At 32.2% G+C, this 17,008-nt stretch overlaps 2 protein-coding genes across 3 annotated transcripts; both read left to right on the top strand.

Annotated features, from left to right (window-relative positions):
* The first annotated feature begins 237 nt into the window (after positions 1-237).
* Positions 238-785, top strand: LOC148228192 (cilia- and flagella-associated protein 58-like). The gene is made up of 3 exons (XM_088200195.1): positions 238-364; positions 427-551; positions 618-785. Exons 1-3 carry the CDS (start codon positions 238-240, stop codon positions 783-785), a joined length of 420 nt encoding a protein of 139 aa, XP_088056321.1.
* Positions 786-3,699: 2,914 nt separating this feature from the next.
* Positions 3,700-16,782, top strand: cnk (connector enhancer of ksr). 2 transcript variants are annotated; one of them, XM_088198958.1, is made up of 12 exons: positions 3,700-3,809; positions 4,196-4,359; positions 4,433-4,611; positions 4,682-4,850; positions 4,926-5,111; positions 8,421-8,665; positions 8,727-8,943; positions 11,326-12,601; positions 12,889-13,043; positions 13,121-14,994; positions 16,118-16,304; positions 16,390-16,782. In XM_088198958.1, the coding sequence occupies exons 1-12, from the start codon at positions 3,752-3,754 to the stop codon at positions 16,621-16,623; spliced, it is 4,944 nt and encodes a 1,647-aa protein (XP_088055084.1). In that variant the 5' UTR covers positions 3,700-3,751; the 3' UTR covers positions 16,624-16,782. The 2 variants fall into 2 exon arrangements, with proteins under 2 accessions (XP_088055084.1, XP_088055083.1); XM_088198957.1 differs by having other exon boundaries at positions 16,061-16,304.
* The last annotated feature ends 226 nt before the right edge of the window (positions 16,783-17,008 follow it).

The following is a 17,008-nucleotide window of genomic DNA, read 5'->3' as shown; positions in this document are numbered from 1 at the left end:
ATAGATATCAAATACATTGGTTTTAAAAAAATATAATGCTTCATAGTGTGATCAATATATTGTAGCTAAGCAGCAGTTGCTATAGAAATCAAGATTAATTTATAAACATATTTTCGTGAAATAGTAGAATTGATTAGGTAAGTTTAGTGTAGTATACTAAAAATTAGGTATATAATTATAGAAAAACTAATACATAAATAATATAATGTTTTTATTAGCTTCAGATACACAATTAAGATGGATAAAAAATATGAGAATATTATGATTGAGAGAGACAATATTGGCACGCAATTAGTAAAAAAGAACAATGAATTATCTATGCAAGAAGATAAAATAAAATTATTACAGTTTGCTGCTGATAAAAGTATATTTACTATCTAACCTATTATTCGTTTTATAATTTTCTTTAAATAATTATTGTTTAAGGAGAAAAAGAGTACAGTCAACGGTTAGATGATATCCGATTGCTAAAGCTTGAAATACAAAGACTAAGGCATGAAAAAACTATACTTTTGAACGAAATAGGAAATATGACCGATCTTAGAAAAGAAGTATGATTGTATTTTAATAAACATTTCCTGTCTGTTATAACATTATTTAAAAATAATCGAATTTAGATTATCACATTGGAAAGGGAGTTGAACCGTGAGAGAATACGGGCTCGAGCATTAGAAGATTTGATGAAAACTCCTCAAAATATACATAGATGGAGGAAATTAGAAGGGACTGATCCTAGTATGCTAGAACTGATTGAACAAGTGCAGATGTTACAGAAGTATATCTAAAACTGGTTTTGCTTTATATTTTTTTAATAACTTGCAATATTTTCTTTAGGAAATCTTTAATGCAGACTGAAAAAATCAAACAAATGGAATCACTTTTAGGTGAGAAAAATATCAAAAAAATATCAGAAGACGCATCACCAAAGGTATTAATAAAAACATATGCATGATATTAAACTATATTAAAAAAAATATATATTTTTATTAGGATGAAGTAAATAAATTGAAGAAACAATTACTGGAAAAAAATGAAAAAGTCAAAGCGTTGGTTACAGGTAAAGTATTATTGTTTTTTGTAATACTAATTAAATGATGGATATTAAAATAAAAATGTATAATATGTGTAAATAACTATTATATTTTTTTTTAGAATTGAAAATTAAAGAAGAACTAATGGATTACAAAATAAATCAAACTTTCAAGATAGAAAATTATAAAGCTCCACAAATGAACGGCACTCTAAGAACCTTAAAAAATGAACGCAGCTGTGAAAGTGCTCCTGTAAATATGGAAAGATCTTTAAAGAATCCTGAAAGCTCAGCGGACTCAAGGAAATTTATAGGTGGTGGTTTTAACTTTTCTGCAAAAAGAGAATCGACGCAAAATTTAAAAAAGTAAATTTTTAAATAATTCAAAAAAATGTATTTTATTTAAAAATGTACACATATATTTCTGAAATAAAATAAATTCACTAACATGAACATAATAATTTGTTATAAAACTAGTTATACCAAAATCTGATAAAAGTATAGTGTTCTTATTTATGTGAAATATGGTCAACTTAATTGTTATGACTAACGGCCGCGGTATACCAACAGCGCATCGTGCGCTAGTCGTCCAACTGGTCGTAGAACTACGATTCCGCTAAATGGTATTTTTTGTAAGCCATCGGGTGGCCATTGTATAAATTAACATGTGTGTGTACATTGACTTTCACTGCTCATTCTAAGCCCTGTTAAGATGGTATTCCCAAGAGAGTCTAGGTCACAGTTCAACTAAAAGAACGCCAACTTCTGGGATGAAAAGATAAATCTTCGGCCCTTCGGGTTTTAACTGTAGTTAATGATTTACCAGTTATCCTAATTGTAATAAAAAAAAAATATTTTTAGTTTCGTTTTGTCCTTTGATTAACAGTATGAATAAATTAATAATTGGAGATAAACTTTTAGCAGCGAGGTGGTGACAGGTGACAATTAGACAGATTGAGCTGCTGCAGTAATGTTTTTATTGATGATTAATAGTTGTTTACGTGGTTTACAAAGTACGGGGCGCGCGCGCGAATCGCCTGAAGATTGCCAGTCGAGAGCATAAACGTCACGCCAGTGCTACTCAAATGCCGCCAAGTTTTGGCCATAACAAATCTAGACTCCCACAAACTTAATGCTTAGCCTCATGAGTAATTTTATAATAAAATTAATGATGGCGGTTTATTAGTAGTGAAACAAAAAATTGAACAGCAAAAATTAAAATAAGTAAGGCTCAATGACGTCATCTGACCACAATGTGCACCAAACAATCCCTTTTTGCGCATGTAATGATCTTTAGTGTATTACATGAGGATTTTCTTCGCCCCATACACGGCAATTTTGCTTATTAACATACCCAAAGAGGTGGAAATGTGTCTTATAATAGAATAAGATTTTCCTTAAAAATTCTTTGTTACCCGCGGTTTTTGTACTTCGGTAATACCTAGGATAATGAAACTGACCATAATATTTCCGTAAATTTGTATACATAGTTCCGTAAATTTGTATACACACAATGAACACGCGTGATTATTGATAGCTGTCTGATTTACAGTGTTGCTAACATAGGAAACTCGAATTGGATCACTGTATAATTATCCGAATTGCAAATAAACCAAGTACGTTTTAACCGTGAACGTGCTACATATACTAACTTCATACGAGGATTGAAAGTTAACGTCGATCAAGCCATATAAACGCCAATAAAACATTTTTTTTATCTTCGATATAGTGTGCGCATAAATAAGCATTTTATGCTTTGCGCTAACGAAGCCTAATCTAAAAATCAAATTGAAATAATATTAAAAAAAATAGTAAATCATATTTTTTTAATGTGTAAGACTAACAGTAACATAGTGGCTGTGACTACCGCACTAAAATATAATACACATGTTAATTTTCTTTTAATTACAAGAAATATTTTTTAAATACAAATGATAATTGTGTATTTAATTTGATATTTTTGTTATAAAGCGACTTCCATAAATTATATCACTGGTCTAGGAGAGAAAAGGTCAGCGGAATTGTGACAGTTTGTGACAAGGAGGAGTAGGAGAGGTTTTTAAAAAAATGTGACATCACGAATTTGTATTTGTTCATCAAGCCTAAAGTATTTTTTAATAAAATAGTTTTCCTAAAACAGAAATATAATGTAAAATTCATCAAACTCCAATGTGTCAATATGTGATTTGTTTACAATATATGCCTATAAATATTGAGTACATCTTTTATTATTATTATACAGAATTTGTAAAAGGAATTATTCAGCAACATCAATTCCACACAAATACATATCTTATAGTACTAATGATACCTATTGTTGCTTTTGTAAATCAAAATAATTTTGATTCTGTGACGTGCGTACGGAGGGAGGGGAGAGAGGGTCTGAAATGGTGTGACAATTTATGACATAGGAGAGAAAGGTAGTTTCAAATTTTACGAAAAACTTGTGACATAATTTACGGAAGCCGCAAAAGACCTAATTTATACTAAATGGGGTAATGTCGAATAAAACTGCATATTTAAATTTTGAGATATATTTGTAAATTTTTAAATGTAAAAATTAAAAAAGTAGACACATATATCCATTTTTATAAAAATATTCATATTTTAATTTATAAGTTTTATCTTATAAAGTATATGGTCAAAATGTGACGTGTTGTAATCTTGCTATTTAAAAACAGCGCTACCTGTCACTACACGAACGACAGGGATGCATCGCGAATGGCGTACGTAAACGTAGCAGAATGGTCACCTGACCAAACGGCAGACTGGTTAAAAGGTAACGATTTTTCCGTCATAACCCTCATCACCACAATATCTGACGTTTCCCTCTGACTGCATTAACCCCTCAGGTGCGTCACTAATTTTTGCGCAAACTCGTGAATTATCTCAATTAAACCCACTGAAACGACTAATAAACGCTAAAAGTCATCGTAACACTACATATCATGTCTTAAAATTCGTTGCACTCGACAAAAAATCTCATTGATCGCATTTTGACCTTGTTTTGCTAACCCACTAAGTTTTCACTTGCACTGAGTGACTAATAAGCTTAATTGATAAAGTGAACGCGCAGCGTCAGTATACAAAGTCATCGTGCGACGAGCTTCATAGCTGTTAACACAATTAACTAATTGAATTCCTTATTTGTTAACATATTCTTAGGTGTCGATGAATCAGTTGCCGTATACGCCTCAGTATTCCTAGCCAATCAAGTCCACGGATATCAGCTGTTAGGTTTCCGCGCAGACAATTTAGACAACTTGAATATTTGCACCATCGGACATCAAGAACTGATCTTGGAGGCGGTAGCTCAATTACGAAATTTCGTACGTATATTTTAAATTGTTATATAATAACGTTTACGTTGGTAAAATGTTCAACAATTTTTTTTTATTTTAGCATTATGAATTAGATCGTGAAAATCTACAATATTTAGCTTTAAAACTATCATGTTCGGCAACGTCGCTGTATAATGAATTACTCCAATACGAAGATAAGTCTAAATTGGAGACCCAGACGCTCAGTGATCTCACGTATATCATGGGAATGGTTAAAACGTTGGTTTTATGGTTGGATAGGTTAGCCACATTTTGCTCATTTATAAGTAATCATTTGATACAATTTATATTGATTTTAATCGATTTACAGATCACCGTTCACCGATAAAACTGATTATATGGTGATAAAGTCGGATCTTTTAAAGCTCTCGTTAAAAATGGCAACTCTCGCTCATCTAGGAACTTTTGCTGTGAAACCACTCGAGAATATAAAAGATTTGTCTAAAAAAGTCGCCGAGATAGCCGATAATATTGTTCAAGTAATTAATTTTATATTTATGAGGTATTTATTTAGGTTTTTATATGATGGATATACTTATTATATTTTTTTATAGAATATCTCCGATCCTATGATAATGCAGCCTGCGACTTTAGATCTGGTCACGCTTAAAAAGAAGGAAAACGAGTTAGGTTTCGATATTTTGCCAAGCATCAATGGAATCCATCAGATTATTGACATAAAACTCGGTTTCCCATCACACCTGAGCGGCAAGATAGAAAATGGAGATGAAATTGTCCAAGTATGTTAAAAAAAAACTAGTTATTACTTAGATATTTTATATGAAATTGTTTAATAACTGCATTGAAGTATATTGATTAATTAACTTTTTAATTTCTAGTACAGGTAGATTCAAGCTTTTTAACATGTAAAGATTTTCAGACCTAATTTTGTTATGTTAATAATTTATTTGAAGAACAATCTTACATAATATTAAGAACGCTATTTACAATAGTAAACATTTCTAGTATATATTTCATATAATGCTAATCATTTTTCTATAGAAATATTTGTACTTTAATTTAATAATTTTGTTCAAACTTTGCGCATAATCTTATTTATAAAGTTATATGTACTACAAGTTCAAATACATAATTCTTGCTATGTTATGAATTTGGAATATTAACATATGGACGTCGGGGCGCACACATGTGTGCATTTTGATTATTTTCTTAGGCGCCAGGACATGCACATGTGCGTGTTTTAATTGGCGCACATACGAGTGCTTAAATTTTTTTAAATGCTAAGAGAAAGTATTTTTAAAAGATAATTTTGAACTATTTTTCCGTGATATACTTTTACAATATTACTATTTATCAAACGGTAAAAAGTGTAATATCTTTTCTGGCTTTTATGAAAACTACTTACTTACGTTTGGTTAATTGTTTATAGATTAGGATTTTATTTTTTGTAGTAAGCGCTCTCTATATATTAAATATCGATCTAAAGCCGCGTAGGCGGCAAGACATTTAGAACAAAGTTCCAAAATATGTTTATTAAATTTAAGTTTGGAGTCCAGGTGTACACTTATTTTCCATTTTACGTTACTGTTATTTTGCCTCTTAAAGATTCTACTACAGTTCCTTAATGGGTTAATCTTAATTCTAAATGGGTTTTTAGTTAAAATATGAGTATCAGTATTTTTTTTCCCCAAAAGCAATATTTACCATTGTGTTCCTTGAGTCATAGAAATGAATATGTGCTAAATTTTTTTAAGGTTTCTAACCCCAAGGGGTGTGACTTCGCAGCCAGTAAGACGCTGGAAACTGGTAATGAATTTAATATTGTAACAAACTATTATAGGCGATTATTGTTATTCTCTGTGCGGTGGTGGAGAAGCTGGCGGAGGGATGATGTCCAGTGAATGGTCCTCGGGGGTCTTGTAGTTATGGCTGCAGCGGTGTAGTCGATGTCCGTTCCTCTCTCGCCGTCTCTGCACATCTCAGACCGTCTCTCCGTTGGAGACCAGCCCTAAGTATCAAGGGTTGCAAAGCTCGCTGATAAATTATATCCATGCAGCGACCATTAAGCCAATCGTTGCACTCGTTTATTCAACCAACGAAATATGTCCACACCTCTAGAAATTGACATTTGCTTGATGGACATATTTGGATATTAAATTGTGCAATGGGTTAAATGTGGTCAACGGTGCATTACGCAATAAAGAAATATTTTTCTATGTATCAGAGGGTAATTTCGTGTTACCTTTTTTCCTGGGCGTATTGTGGGCTATTGTGCGGTTTATTCAGTTTCATTTTTTGTTACGATCATCCTTATTATTGTCGTAGTTACGGTGATTTAGTGCGCAAGTTTCAAGATTTTATTATAAAAAGTATTTTATACGTTCTCGAGGAAAGAATCAATGACGGTTTTCTTCATTACCCTCAGAAGTCGAATGTAGATATGATGGTTTAATTTATTAAAGTATGTTGGCTCTTCGATCATTTAATACGATTTTGGTAACTATCAGAATAAAATCAAAATGTTTCTAGAAATGAAAGGAGATTCAGATAAAAACTTAAATATATTTGCTGAAAGTATGATTAGGCCTTCATTACAGATATTACGCGGCTCTTCAAACTTCAGTCAGTCATAATAGTCAAAATATAGTTGTCACAAGTCACAATTATGTTACTAAATTAAGGCTTTTAAGTTAAAACTTGGAATGTAAAAAATCAACTATAAAATTGTGATTTAATTTGTTTCTCTTCATGTAAGAATTATATTACAGCTTTGATTTTTTAAATTTGCTATAAATATTCAAGAGTTCTATTATTTGAATATTAAGCCTAATTTGAAGAAGTCAAAGAATGTGAAAATGATTTTTAATTATTTAGTACTTCATACAAAAAGTAGAATTGCTCGAAATCGAGTGCAATGTAGTATTAAAATAAAATTATAATGAAGTTGGTATTCCGGGTTCTTATTTGTACATGCCAGGACATCTATTGAAATGCGTAAGTTTGCAGAAAAAATATTGGCAATGTTTCAAGTACCTGTGTGAACAATTATTTTTTTCTCTTTTAAAAACTAATAATACTTATTACGAGATTAGCAAATGAGCATCAGTATTATAGACATCGTTATGTCATAAAATTAATAAGACTGGCAAAAGATGTTCAAAATATGTTTCAAGTAAAAACATCTATAATTAATATTTTAGGGCACCAAAAGGTATTAATTATATTTTAGATAGTATATTCTTGTAATAGATGTCGTTATTATAATTCTTTCCATACAAAATTAAGTAATTAAAAAATAATTAGTGATTCGAGATTTTGTTTAAAAAATTTTTATCGAATATCCTTATATATTATCCTAAATCGGTTTATATAAATGTCTCACCATAACGAATTCTCATTTAGAATTGATGCCGACAAATTCTAGGATAGTCACACATGTGGTGTTTGTATTATGAAGTCTTATTTTATGCCTTATGGCATTTTACAAAAGCCGACAAAATTGTATATTTACGACCGAAAAGTTCTCATTGTTATTGTATTTAGTGAATGCCCACAACAATTTTTATAATTATCAATAGCGTAGTTTTAGTAATATGACAAGTTGAAAATTGCGATTATTTGGCACTTTTTCGATTGTGCGCAATTATGCCGGCTGTACGTGTGTTTTTTTGCGCAAAAGTTAGGCGATAAAATTAATTTGGTGGCCCCCTCCTTGTGTATGAGTTTGACACCACTGCTCTACATTTTGTAGATTGCTTTAGTCTATGTATATATTTTCAACATACATGGAAAGTAATTTATTTCATTTGAGCTGTTATCTGTATTATCAATATTTAATGACTTTCTCCCATTTTTTATTATAACATATCTTTCTTGACCTCCCTGTACTTAAATTACAAACCATGCTGCATATATTTGATAATATTAATATTTAATCTCATTCTGTTATCAAATTACACTGGTCATAAACATTTGATAGTGCTGTTTTAAAACCCTATCAGCATTAGTGTTTCATCATTCATCCATATGTACACTTTCGTATTTCATAGAAATGTATATGTCCATCTAAACATGCCTTTAACTTTAAGGTAAACTATCAAACCGTCGTGGGATGGCAAGCCAACGAGATATTGCTACTATGTCAAGAATCCTCCATAGACGTTCTCTTGACACTCAAGAAGAGACCACGACACACGCACACTTATGGTCAAATCTACATGAAGCCGTACCGTCTGCCGAGTAAGAAGAGGACACCGTATAACAAATGGGGCAGCCTGCCCTCACCGAGGCCTGAATTACTAACCATTCGGCACTTTGAAATGCCACTTCCAAAGTATGTATTTATATACTCTTTTATGTATTGAGTGTTTGCTTACAATATTATTTTGATATAGACCTTCACCTGCCGCTCAACCTCCGCTATCGGATATTGACGGTAATTCCTCATCGGACGAAAACGAAACCCTATCGCCGCCCGGATCTCCGACTACCTTGGACGTGTCGTCTCAATTGAGGATATACATGCCGAAACCTCGGTCTATGGTGCAGAGAAGAAACACAATCGGTGGAACGAGTCCTTTGTATAAATGTCCAAACACAAGCATTGAACAAGTAAGTTCATATTTAATTTTATAAACTTTTTTTGGTCAGATATTTATCTATATTTGTGTGTAAAATATAAAACGGATGCTGGATATTACTGTGTGCAATCTCATAGTAGATAATAAAACACATTTTTAATTATGATAATATAATATGGTTTAGTAAATTTAATTGTATATGTACATATGTATATGGCAGTATAAGAGATTTATTCATTAACTAATTTTCACACCCAACTACATTCACATTTTATTTTGTTGATAAACCATATTTTTCATTTCTTCCTGACTGACTTTGACATAAAATTTATTATGAGAGAAGCTTTTATCTCTCAAGACAATTCCTTTCTTATGACTTATTTGTTGACACGGTAAAGGTAATGCGAATTGGGAATGAATCAAAAAGAAAATGGAACATATTTTGGTAGTAAACCCGATTTTGCCATTAAACTTGCCAGTCAGGATCATTTGCCTTAGTCACTAAGTATTAGAGTCTCCAATTACTCGAACCATCAACTACTCGAGTATCGAATATTAAAATTTTAAAATACTCGAGTACTCGAGTACTTTCGAGTATTTACCAAATGTACCAAAATAGCTATTATTCAAATTCGTGCACATATAAATAAATAAATAAAATACTTAGTATATTAATTTTTACAATTATTTTAACTTCACGAACATACTTTTTAAAAACAATAATGCAAAAAGTGTCTCGAATTTAATATTACTGCTAACCTTTGGTTTTAATATTCCCGTTATGGAATAAACCCTTTCCGTTGCTGTTGATGTTGGACTTATTGTCATTAACGCGTTGGATAAGGCTTCTAATTTATATCTGTTCGCTTTTTATAGATATAAACTTTTTTGAACTCTCTTTTTATGTTCTCTTCGTTCATTCCCTTCTCTGCTTTTCTCTTATTTCCTTCGACTATTGACAAAATAGCATTTTGTAATTCTTCTTGAATAGATTTTTTTTCTTAACAATATACAATATTCTACTCCTTCTGATTAATGCGAAGAATTTAAATCTATATCCTTCGAAGATGTATTTGGGTGTATCCCTTTCACTCTAGAGCTAAACGGTTCGCAAAGAACTGACTTTACTTTAAATGCCTTTAAAACACACAATTGTTTTGATCTATATTTTAAGCTGAGAGATCAGTATAAACAATTTACAACACTTTACGCTACAACTGCATAGTCATAAAACCTAAAAAATTTTTTTGTTGATATTTCATATTGTTCATTGCCATAAATTAGATAAGTCGGGACTGTCGAACAGAAAACACAAAAGAAATTTCTCCGTCGTACCCACTAACATAGCCGACGACCGGAACTATGCAACTATGGAACTATGAAAAAATTATACCTGATAGTAACCGCTCTTACTCGGGACTTCGGGCATAAACGCCAAATAAAAGCAAGACGTTAACCTTTACCGGACCGAGTTAAAGTTATTTTTGTTTCTGAAATATTTCAAAATTTTTCAATTTCGAGTATTAATCGAGTAATTTTCAAAATACTCGATTATCAAGTACTTGAAAAATAGACAAAAATACTCGAGTATCGAGTACTCGATTACTCGAATTGGAGACTCTACTAAGTATCATATTAAATGCCAACACAACCGATCAAGTTATGTTGTACAGAATTAGTACACTATAAAACTTCTTAGCAACATAACAGATTTAGTCTATGCTGTATGTTTATGTAATTAAAGTAAAATCTGTAATTAGTCCTTTTATGTCCAATTCCTTTAAAAAATCCTTAAATTGATAACATAATGAGCCTGCTTAATTTTTTTTTGACACGTAAAAGATCTTAAATTAGTTTTTATTAACTTTAATTTAAAAAACGTTTTTCGACGTTAGTCACAGATACAGGCAAAGTTAAAAAATGTAGATAGCAATAAACAAATTTAGTAATAAAGCCGTTAATTTATTTTTGATTAAAAAATCTAAAATTTTATCCATACATTCCTTTACTTAAATGTAAATGGTTGATGTATTTGATTTGGTAAAGCAAATCCGTTCCTGATATGTCCTTTGCTTCTGCTGCCGTTAATAGGAGTTTATATCAAAAGTTCTTTGTCATTCATGTTTACATTTATTAAAATTTAAAAGCATGTGAAAATTATTGCCATTGTGCAAATCAAAATGATATTTTAAAGTCACGATGGTAGTGTCTAAAATTTAAAAAAAATTATACTAAAATAAAATTCTTCATTCCTTTGTCTTTGTTTTCATAAGGATATTTAAAAAATATGTTGATTAAATATTAAGTACTCCATTATGCGCCTTTTATTATGGTATCCTAAGCCGAGGCGTACTTGGCTCCATACTTGAGCAGGCCCTGTTTAATAATATATATATTTATTTTTGCCTTTCAGATGTGGAGAAAGCTTAGAAATCATAAATCATTACAACATTCAGGCAGCGCTCAAATTTCAGATGATATAGATGACATATCTGACAATCTCTGCAGGCGAGACAAATCTATTTCGTGCAGCACAGGCTTGGAATTATCTCCAAGACCGAAGACTTGTCTCGGAGTTGGTGTCACACATCCCAAGATTACAAAATTGAACAAAATTGTATCGGAAGAGAAAAACGCCAAAAGTGTTAAGTTCCATGATCAAATTGTATCAAACGAAGAAGATATAGATAACAAAGAGACACATAGAGAGAGGGGTAGATTGGATAAAAGCTATTCTACGCCAGCGTATGATTTCGGAGAAAACGAAGAAGGAGAATTTCCATTGGTGAGGGAAATTATACCAGAATCGCCAACGTCCATTGAAAGTCCTTTGATCGTAGTGCACAGTCCGGAAAAGATTGAACAAATATTAGAATTCAAGAAGTCGAGCGAACAAATTAGCGGCGCGATGATGCATTCGAAGGATAAAAACAAAATTGAAAGCAGCATCGAAACTATAAAAGAGAACGATCAAAATTTGCAGGATAACGGTTATAATCAAATTATCGAGACAATTAACATACCGTTATTGGAGCAGAAGAAGGTGGAAGTCATCGGTAGCCTAAGAACAAAACTGATCAGCGAAAATTACAAGGACGAATTTGGAGACGTCTACTTTATGAAGAAAAACGATGAACAAAATTTTGTCATACAGAACGAATCGATCGAAACGGTCAATAGTCAAATTAGGTATTTGAATTTGAACTCAAAGCCGGACGTACCACCGGAGCCGCCACCCAGACCGCTAAGTACGCAGAAGCCTGGATACGTGCCGCCAAAACCGAAGAATATATGCAAAGAAGACATCAAAGTGATACCGAACGAAAAGCTGCTGCCAATATTGTCACCGAGAAAGGAAGTTTCGTTAGTTACTTCTTTAAATTTAAATGACAATCTGTATGGATTGTCTTCATCGCATATGGAAAATAACTCAGCTGCGACTAAGTTGTCTCCACCTCAAACGCCGTTGATTAGTTCGAAGAGCTTGCAGAAACTGGAACCAGATTTTAAAACTTCTACATCGTTGTCTCAATCGAATATAAATAAATTGGACTCGTCTATAATTAATTTGAAGTGTAACACTTTGGACGGGACGAAGATTTCAATATCACCACCGAATAGTATGGTACGAGGAATACTTCCAAGCGCTAAAAATAAAAACTTGAAAAAGAAGAACTCCATATTAAGCAGTTAGTATAACGTTTATTATTTTATTTTTATAATTAAACTACTTATATTTTACAAGACCCTTCTCCGAGGTTAAAAATCATAATCAATGTATATTTTAAGCATCATTCTAATTTGTGTTGTAATATTTTCTAAACTGAGATTATCAAGAATTTTTAGAATATCAAGAGTATTTATATTATTACATTCAAATTAAATTATAGCTTCTCGTTTTTTCAGAATATTTTCAACTCACATTACTACTTAATTTAATTTGTTCTACATTAATTTGCTAAATTATATATTTTAGAAAGGCGTAAAGTCTCTGTAAAAGACATTGGTACTGGTGAAATGCAAGGATATTTATTTCAACGATGCCGCACAAAGAACAATAGCAATGCCGTTTGGAAGATTAGATGGTACATTTTAACCGATAATACCTTTTACGGTTTCAAGAGTAGAGAGGTACGTTATATTAATTGAAATAAAATATACTTCTATTTATTATTTTATGTATTTATTTTGCCATTTTAACTTTATAGGCTACTAAAGCAGAGTGCCTGATATTCTTGAGTGGCTTCACCGTGTGCATTGCTCAAGAGGTTAAATCAAAACCCTTCGCCTTTAAAGTGTATCATACAGGAACAGCATTTTATTTCGCTTGCGAAAGTGCGGAATCAATGAGCATTTGGGTGGAAAATATAACAAGAGCTACTTTGACGAATAACGACTCTTGGGAGAGAGCGAGTAAAAAAGACAAGAAAACTGATGAATCTAAACACTTTTCCGAGACAGATTATTCTGATGAAGATCTCATGAGTGATTCGCCGGACTTGGCCAGTTTGAACATTGAAAAGCCGAAGACTGCCGAAAGTAAATCAGAAAAGTCACATAAATTTGGTTCGCTCAAAAAGTTCACAACGAGAATCAATAAGTCGGATTCAAGAGAAAACGTGAGTCATACTTCAACGAGCTTAGATAGAAAATATCTCAGATTTTTCTCGTCGAAGAGTAAAAACAAGGAGGAAAAGTTAAAACTGAAGAGTGACGACGTTCCGATACCGACGGATCAATACAGATGTTACCGAAAAGTGCCAAATAATTCGTCGACGTCTTCAGACGATCAATCGCTTAATATTGTATCGCAAAATGTAAAGGACGAGCAAATGCAGAATATAGCCAAGATTAAAAAGATCGATCCGATAGAGATAACTGTATTTCAAGAGAACGACAATCTTCCGGATCTCACTGCGAAGCCGAAAAAAAAATCGAATCCTATCAATTTCATACACGCTTCTAATCCTAATTTATTAGATTTTGACATAAACAATTTCGTACCTGAATCTAAGAATAATATACCGTTTTTGAATAGTCTAAGTCCGAGACACGATAGCTTTATAGGATTCGTTACTTTGAAGCAGTTCATGTTGAATAAACAGGAAGAAGAACAAAGGCAGATGTATTCGAATCGAGTTCTAATGGGTGTAGAGCGTGATAAAAGAGAAGATAAAATATCTAGTGCCAAACAGGATAACCTGAGAGATAATAATCTACAAAGACAATTGGATAATATTGTTCCAGACGTAATCTATGGCGAGATTCCAACGATGATGGAAAAATGTAAAACGCCCTCAAAAATAGAACACATTCAAAGTAGATCTTTGCCTAAAACACCTGAAATAAAAAACACTAACGACGATAAAAAGAGATCTTTCAGATCAAAGAAGAAGAATGACGGATATGAAACGATCAAATATGACGAGATGACGGATACAATTAAAAAAATAGATAATTTGGACGACATAGCGTTCATTGACGCTTCTGTGAACATTATTCATAAAAAGCCGGATGTGATTGTTAATGAAGCAATGCCTTCAATTCATAGCACGATTGAGTCGAAGTGGACGCCGAAATCCATGTCTGATTTCAGGAAAGATTTGGGTTATGAGTCTATATATGGGAAAGGGGATGATTTGAGTGCAGAGAGAAAAAAGCCTACTCCGCCGCCAAAATTTACCAAAACGAAACAATTACCTAGCAGGCAGTATTCTCCGATAGATAGGAAGACGAGCGTAGAAGAGAGATCGGTTTTTAAACGCGATTCAGATAGACCTGAAAAGAACTTATTAGATTCTTTGAAGAGGAACGATAAGGTCTATACTCAGTCGAGTTTAAAGTCTGATAAGTTTTATACGAAGCACAGTGAACCGTCCGCGTTAATGAAGAGCAGTGAAGCCACTATTGTTAAGTCAGACAAGATGTACAGCAAATCTTTGAATCATGGTGAAGGTGAGGTGAAGGTGGAACATAAGATTTTGAAGAGCGCAACTCAATACACGCCCATGTCTTTGCCGCTCATGTCGCCGAACAAAGCTCTGAAAACTTCGCCTAAGTTTGAACTATCTTTGGATTCAAGGTAAGTCTCTATTCTTGATGTTTGATAGCACATGTTTTTTTAAAAGATGGTTACAAAAGAGTATATAGGACAACATTTATTACTCTTTGACCAAGAGACTTTGTGTTTTTTTTTTCAAAAATGATCTAACGTTCATTTTTCATTTTGCCAAATATTAGTTTATGTTGGTCAAACCAAAAACACATAGCTGAAAAGTAACATAAATAAGTCAGGTTTAGTTCTTTGTTGTTGCGTAATCTTAAGATCAGTTACGAACTTGTAAATTCTTAATGGATACTATTTTATTACTTAATTTTAATTAGGTTTTCCAAATATATTTGAAAATATACATTTAAAAAAATTCTAATCAATTTTTTTTTATTTATTTTAATTGAAAACCACTGATAAAATAATTTAAACATTTGTACCAATACAATTCAGAAAATTTGATCAATTTTTGTTTTTTGTTTCCTTTTAATTCAAAAGATATCTTATTTTTTTGTTATATATCTTTGTTGCGCAAAGTATTTTTTATTGTAATTTTAGATTAATAATCATCAAGGAATAAAAAAAAAAATTAAAAATATATGAACTTGAAACCTGAATCGTTTTGATGTGTGCCAGACGTCTTATTTTATTAATGTATTTATATGTATAATACAATATTTTTATACCTGATTTATATGTGTAAAAAACATGAAATATAAGCTGTCTTTTGTCAAAAATAGTAGTCGATCATTTGTGTATGAATATTGCTTTTTTTTGATGTAATATTCTTGATTTGAAAAAAAACAAGATATACACATTTTTTCATAGTAATATTCTTGCATTGAGAAGCCATACTGCGGCCGAATCAAATTTGCATTACTAATAAAAATTTAACTGCAATATCCAGTGACTAAACTGTATAATAAAGTAGTTTATAAGATAAAAAGTAAATTTCAGTCTAGGATTGCTACAATACCTACTACTGTGTGTTGATTATCACCCTGTTGTAACATATAATTAGAATATATCATTTTTAAGCTATTGAAACGCATAAACTCTTTGTAGCCATCGTAAATTAAATAAAAAAAAATCTTTGCAGGGATGTCACTCCACCCGTCACGAACATATCTCGTTTGCGTCAAATATTCCAACACAGTAACGTGCCCAAAACCACCGCCGCCCCCGTGGCCGCCATTCTCTCCCCCACCACCGCACAATCAGCACCCAAAGAAAAGACACTGCTCGGTTCGCCGCGCCTCCACCGCGCCATATTCCGCAAGCACCACAACAACTCGTCGACGTCGGCCGCCGACGAGTGGACCAAAGATTTTAGTTACACCAAGGTCTTCTTTTATTTTTTGCTTGTTACGCTTGTTATCATTTGACTTTTTGTTTACCTTTTTCGTTTCGTTTGCTCCTTATTCACAGTCACCACCGCCAACACCGATGACGGTCCATCACGATAACGACAACGATGAAATGTTTACGTCTGAAGATCAATCGGCTACTAAGAGCGGTTACGAAACGAACAAGTGCAACTTGAGCACTCCTGACTACTCGCATTTGGAGTACCCGCCCGTGTTTGAGCCGGAGACTTACACTCTGGCTCATCCGGGACCTAGTATTTTGAAAAATAAAGGCTTAGATGCCGATCGAAAGTGATATTCGGCACGGCTATACACGTTTGACGATGTATAGCATCGTTTTTTACTTTACGGGTACTGGGTGCGCTACAATTTTTCAGTTAGTTTATGTAGCCTTATCGTTTAACCGTTTGTTAATATTCTGACTTTATTTAAAGTGAACGTGTGATGTATAAAATACAACAATAATATTTCTTACCTTTTCTTGAATTATTAATTTAAAACAATAATATTTTCGAGTAGTTAAATAGTAAACTACAATATTATTACTGTTGTAATGTATCTAAATAAACGTACATTTATTGCATAATCATCTAATAACCATTCTAATAATATTTATCAGTGATTTCTAAATATTAATAATATTTCACAATAATAGTCCCTAATTATAAAAATTATTTTTG

This window comes from Plectrocnemia conspersa, unplaced genomic scaffold, assembly GCF_051122295.1.
Source record: "Plectrocnemia conspersa isolate PC_06_02 unplaced genomic scaffold, ASM5112229v1 ptg000012l, whole genome shotgun sequence".
Lineage (NCBI taxonomy): Eukaryota > Metazoa > Arthropoda > Insecta > Trichoptera > Polycentropodidae > Plectrocnemia > Plectrocnemia conspersa.
Note: the sequence above shows the minus strand (reverse complement) of the source record. Positions and strands in the feature narration are given on the sequence as shown.

Coding starts and splice junctions, on each gene's coding strand:
- LOC148228192 (XM_088200195.1), top strand. CDS start 238: ATGGATAAAAAATATGAGAATATTATGATTGAGAGAGACAATATTGGC. Junction 365..426: donor ACAGTTTGCTGCTGATAAAA/GTATATTTACTA, acceptor TTATTGTTTAAG/GAGAAAAAGAGTACAGTCAA. Junction 552..617: donor TGACCGATCTTAGAAAAGAA/GTATGATTGTAT, acceptor AATCGAATTTAG/ATTATCACATTGGAAAGGGA.
- cnk (XM_088198957.1), top strand. CDS start 3,752: ATGGCGTACGTAAACGTAGCAGAATGGTCACCTGACCAAACGGCAGAC. Junction 8,944..11,325: donor CAAACACAAGCATTGAACAA/GTAAGTTCATAT, acceptor TTTGCCTTTCAG/ATGTGGAGAAAGCTTAGAAA. Junction 16,305..16,389: donor AAGATTTTAGTTACACCAAG/GTCTTCTTTTAT, acceptor CCTTATTCACAG/TCACCACCGCCAACACCGAT.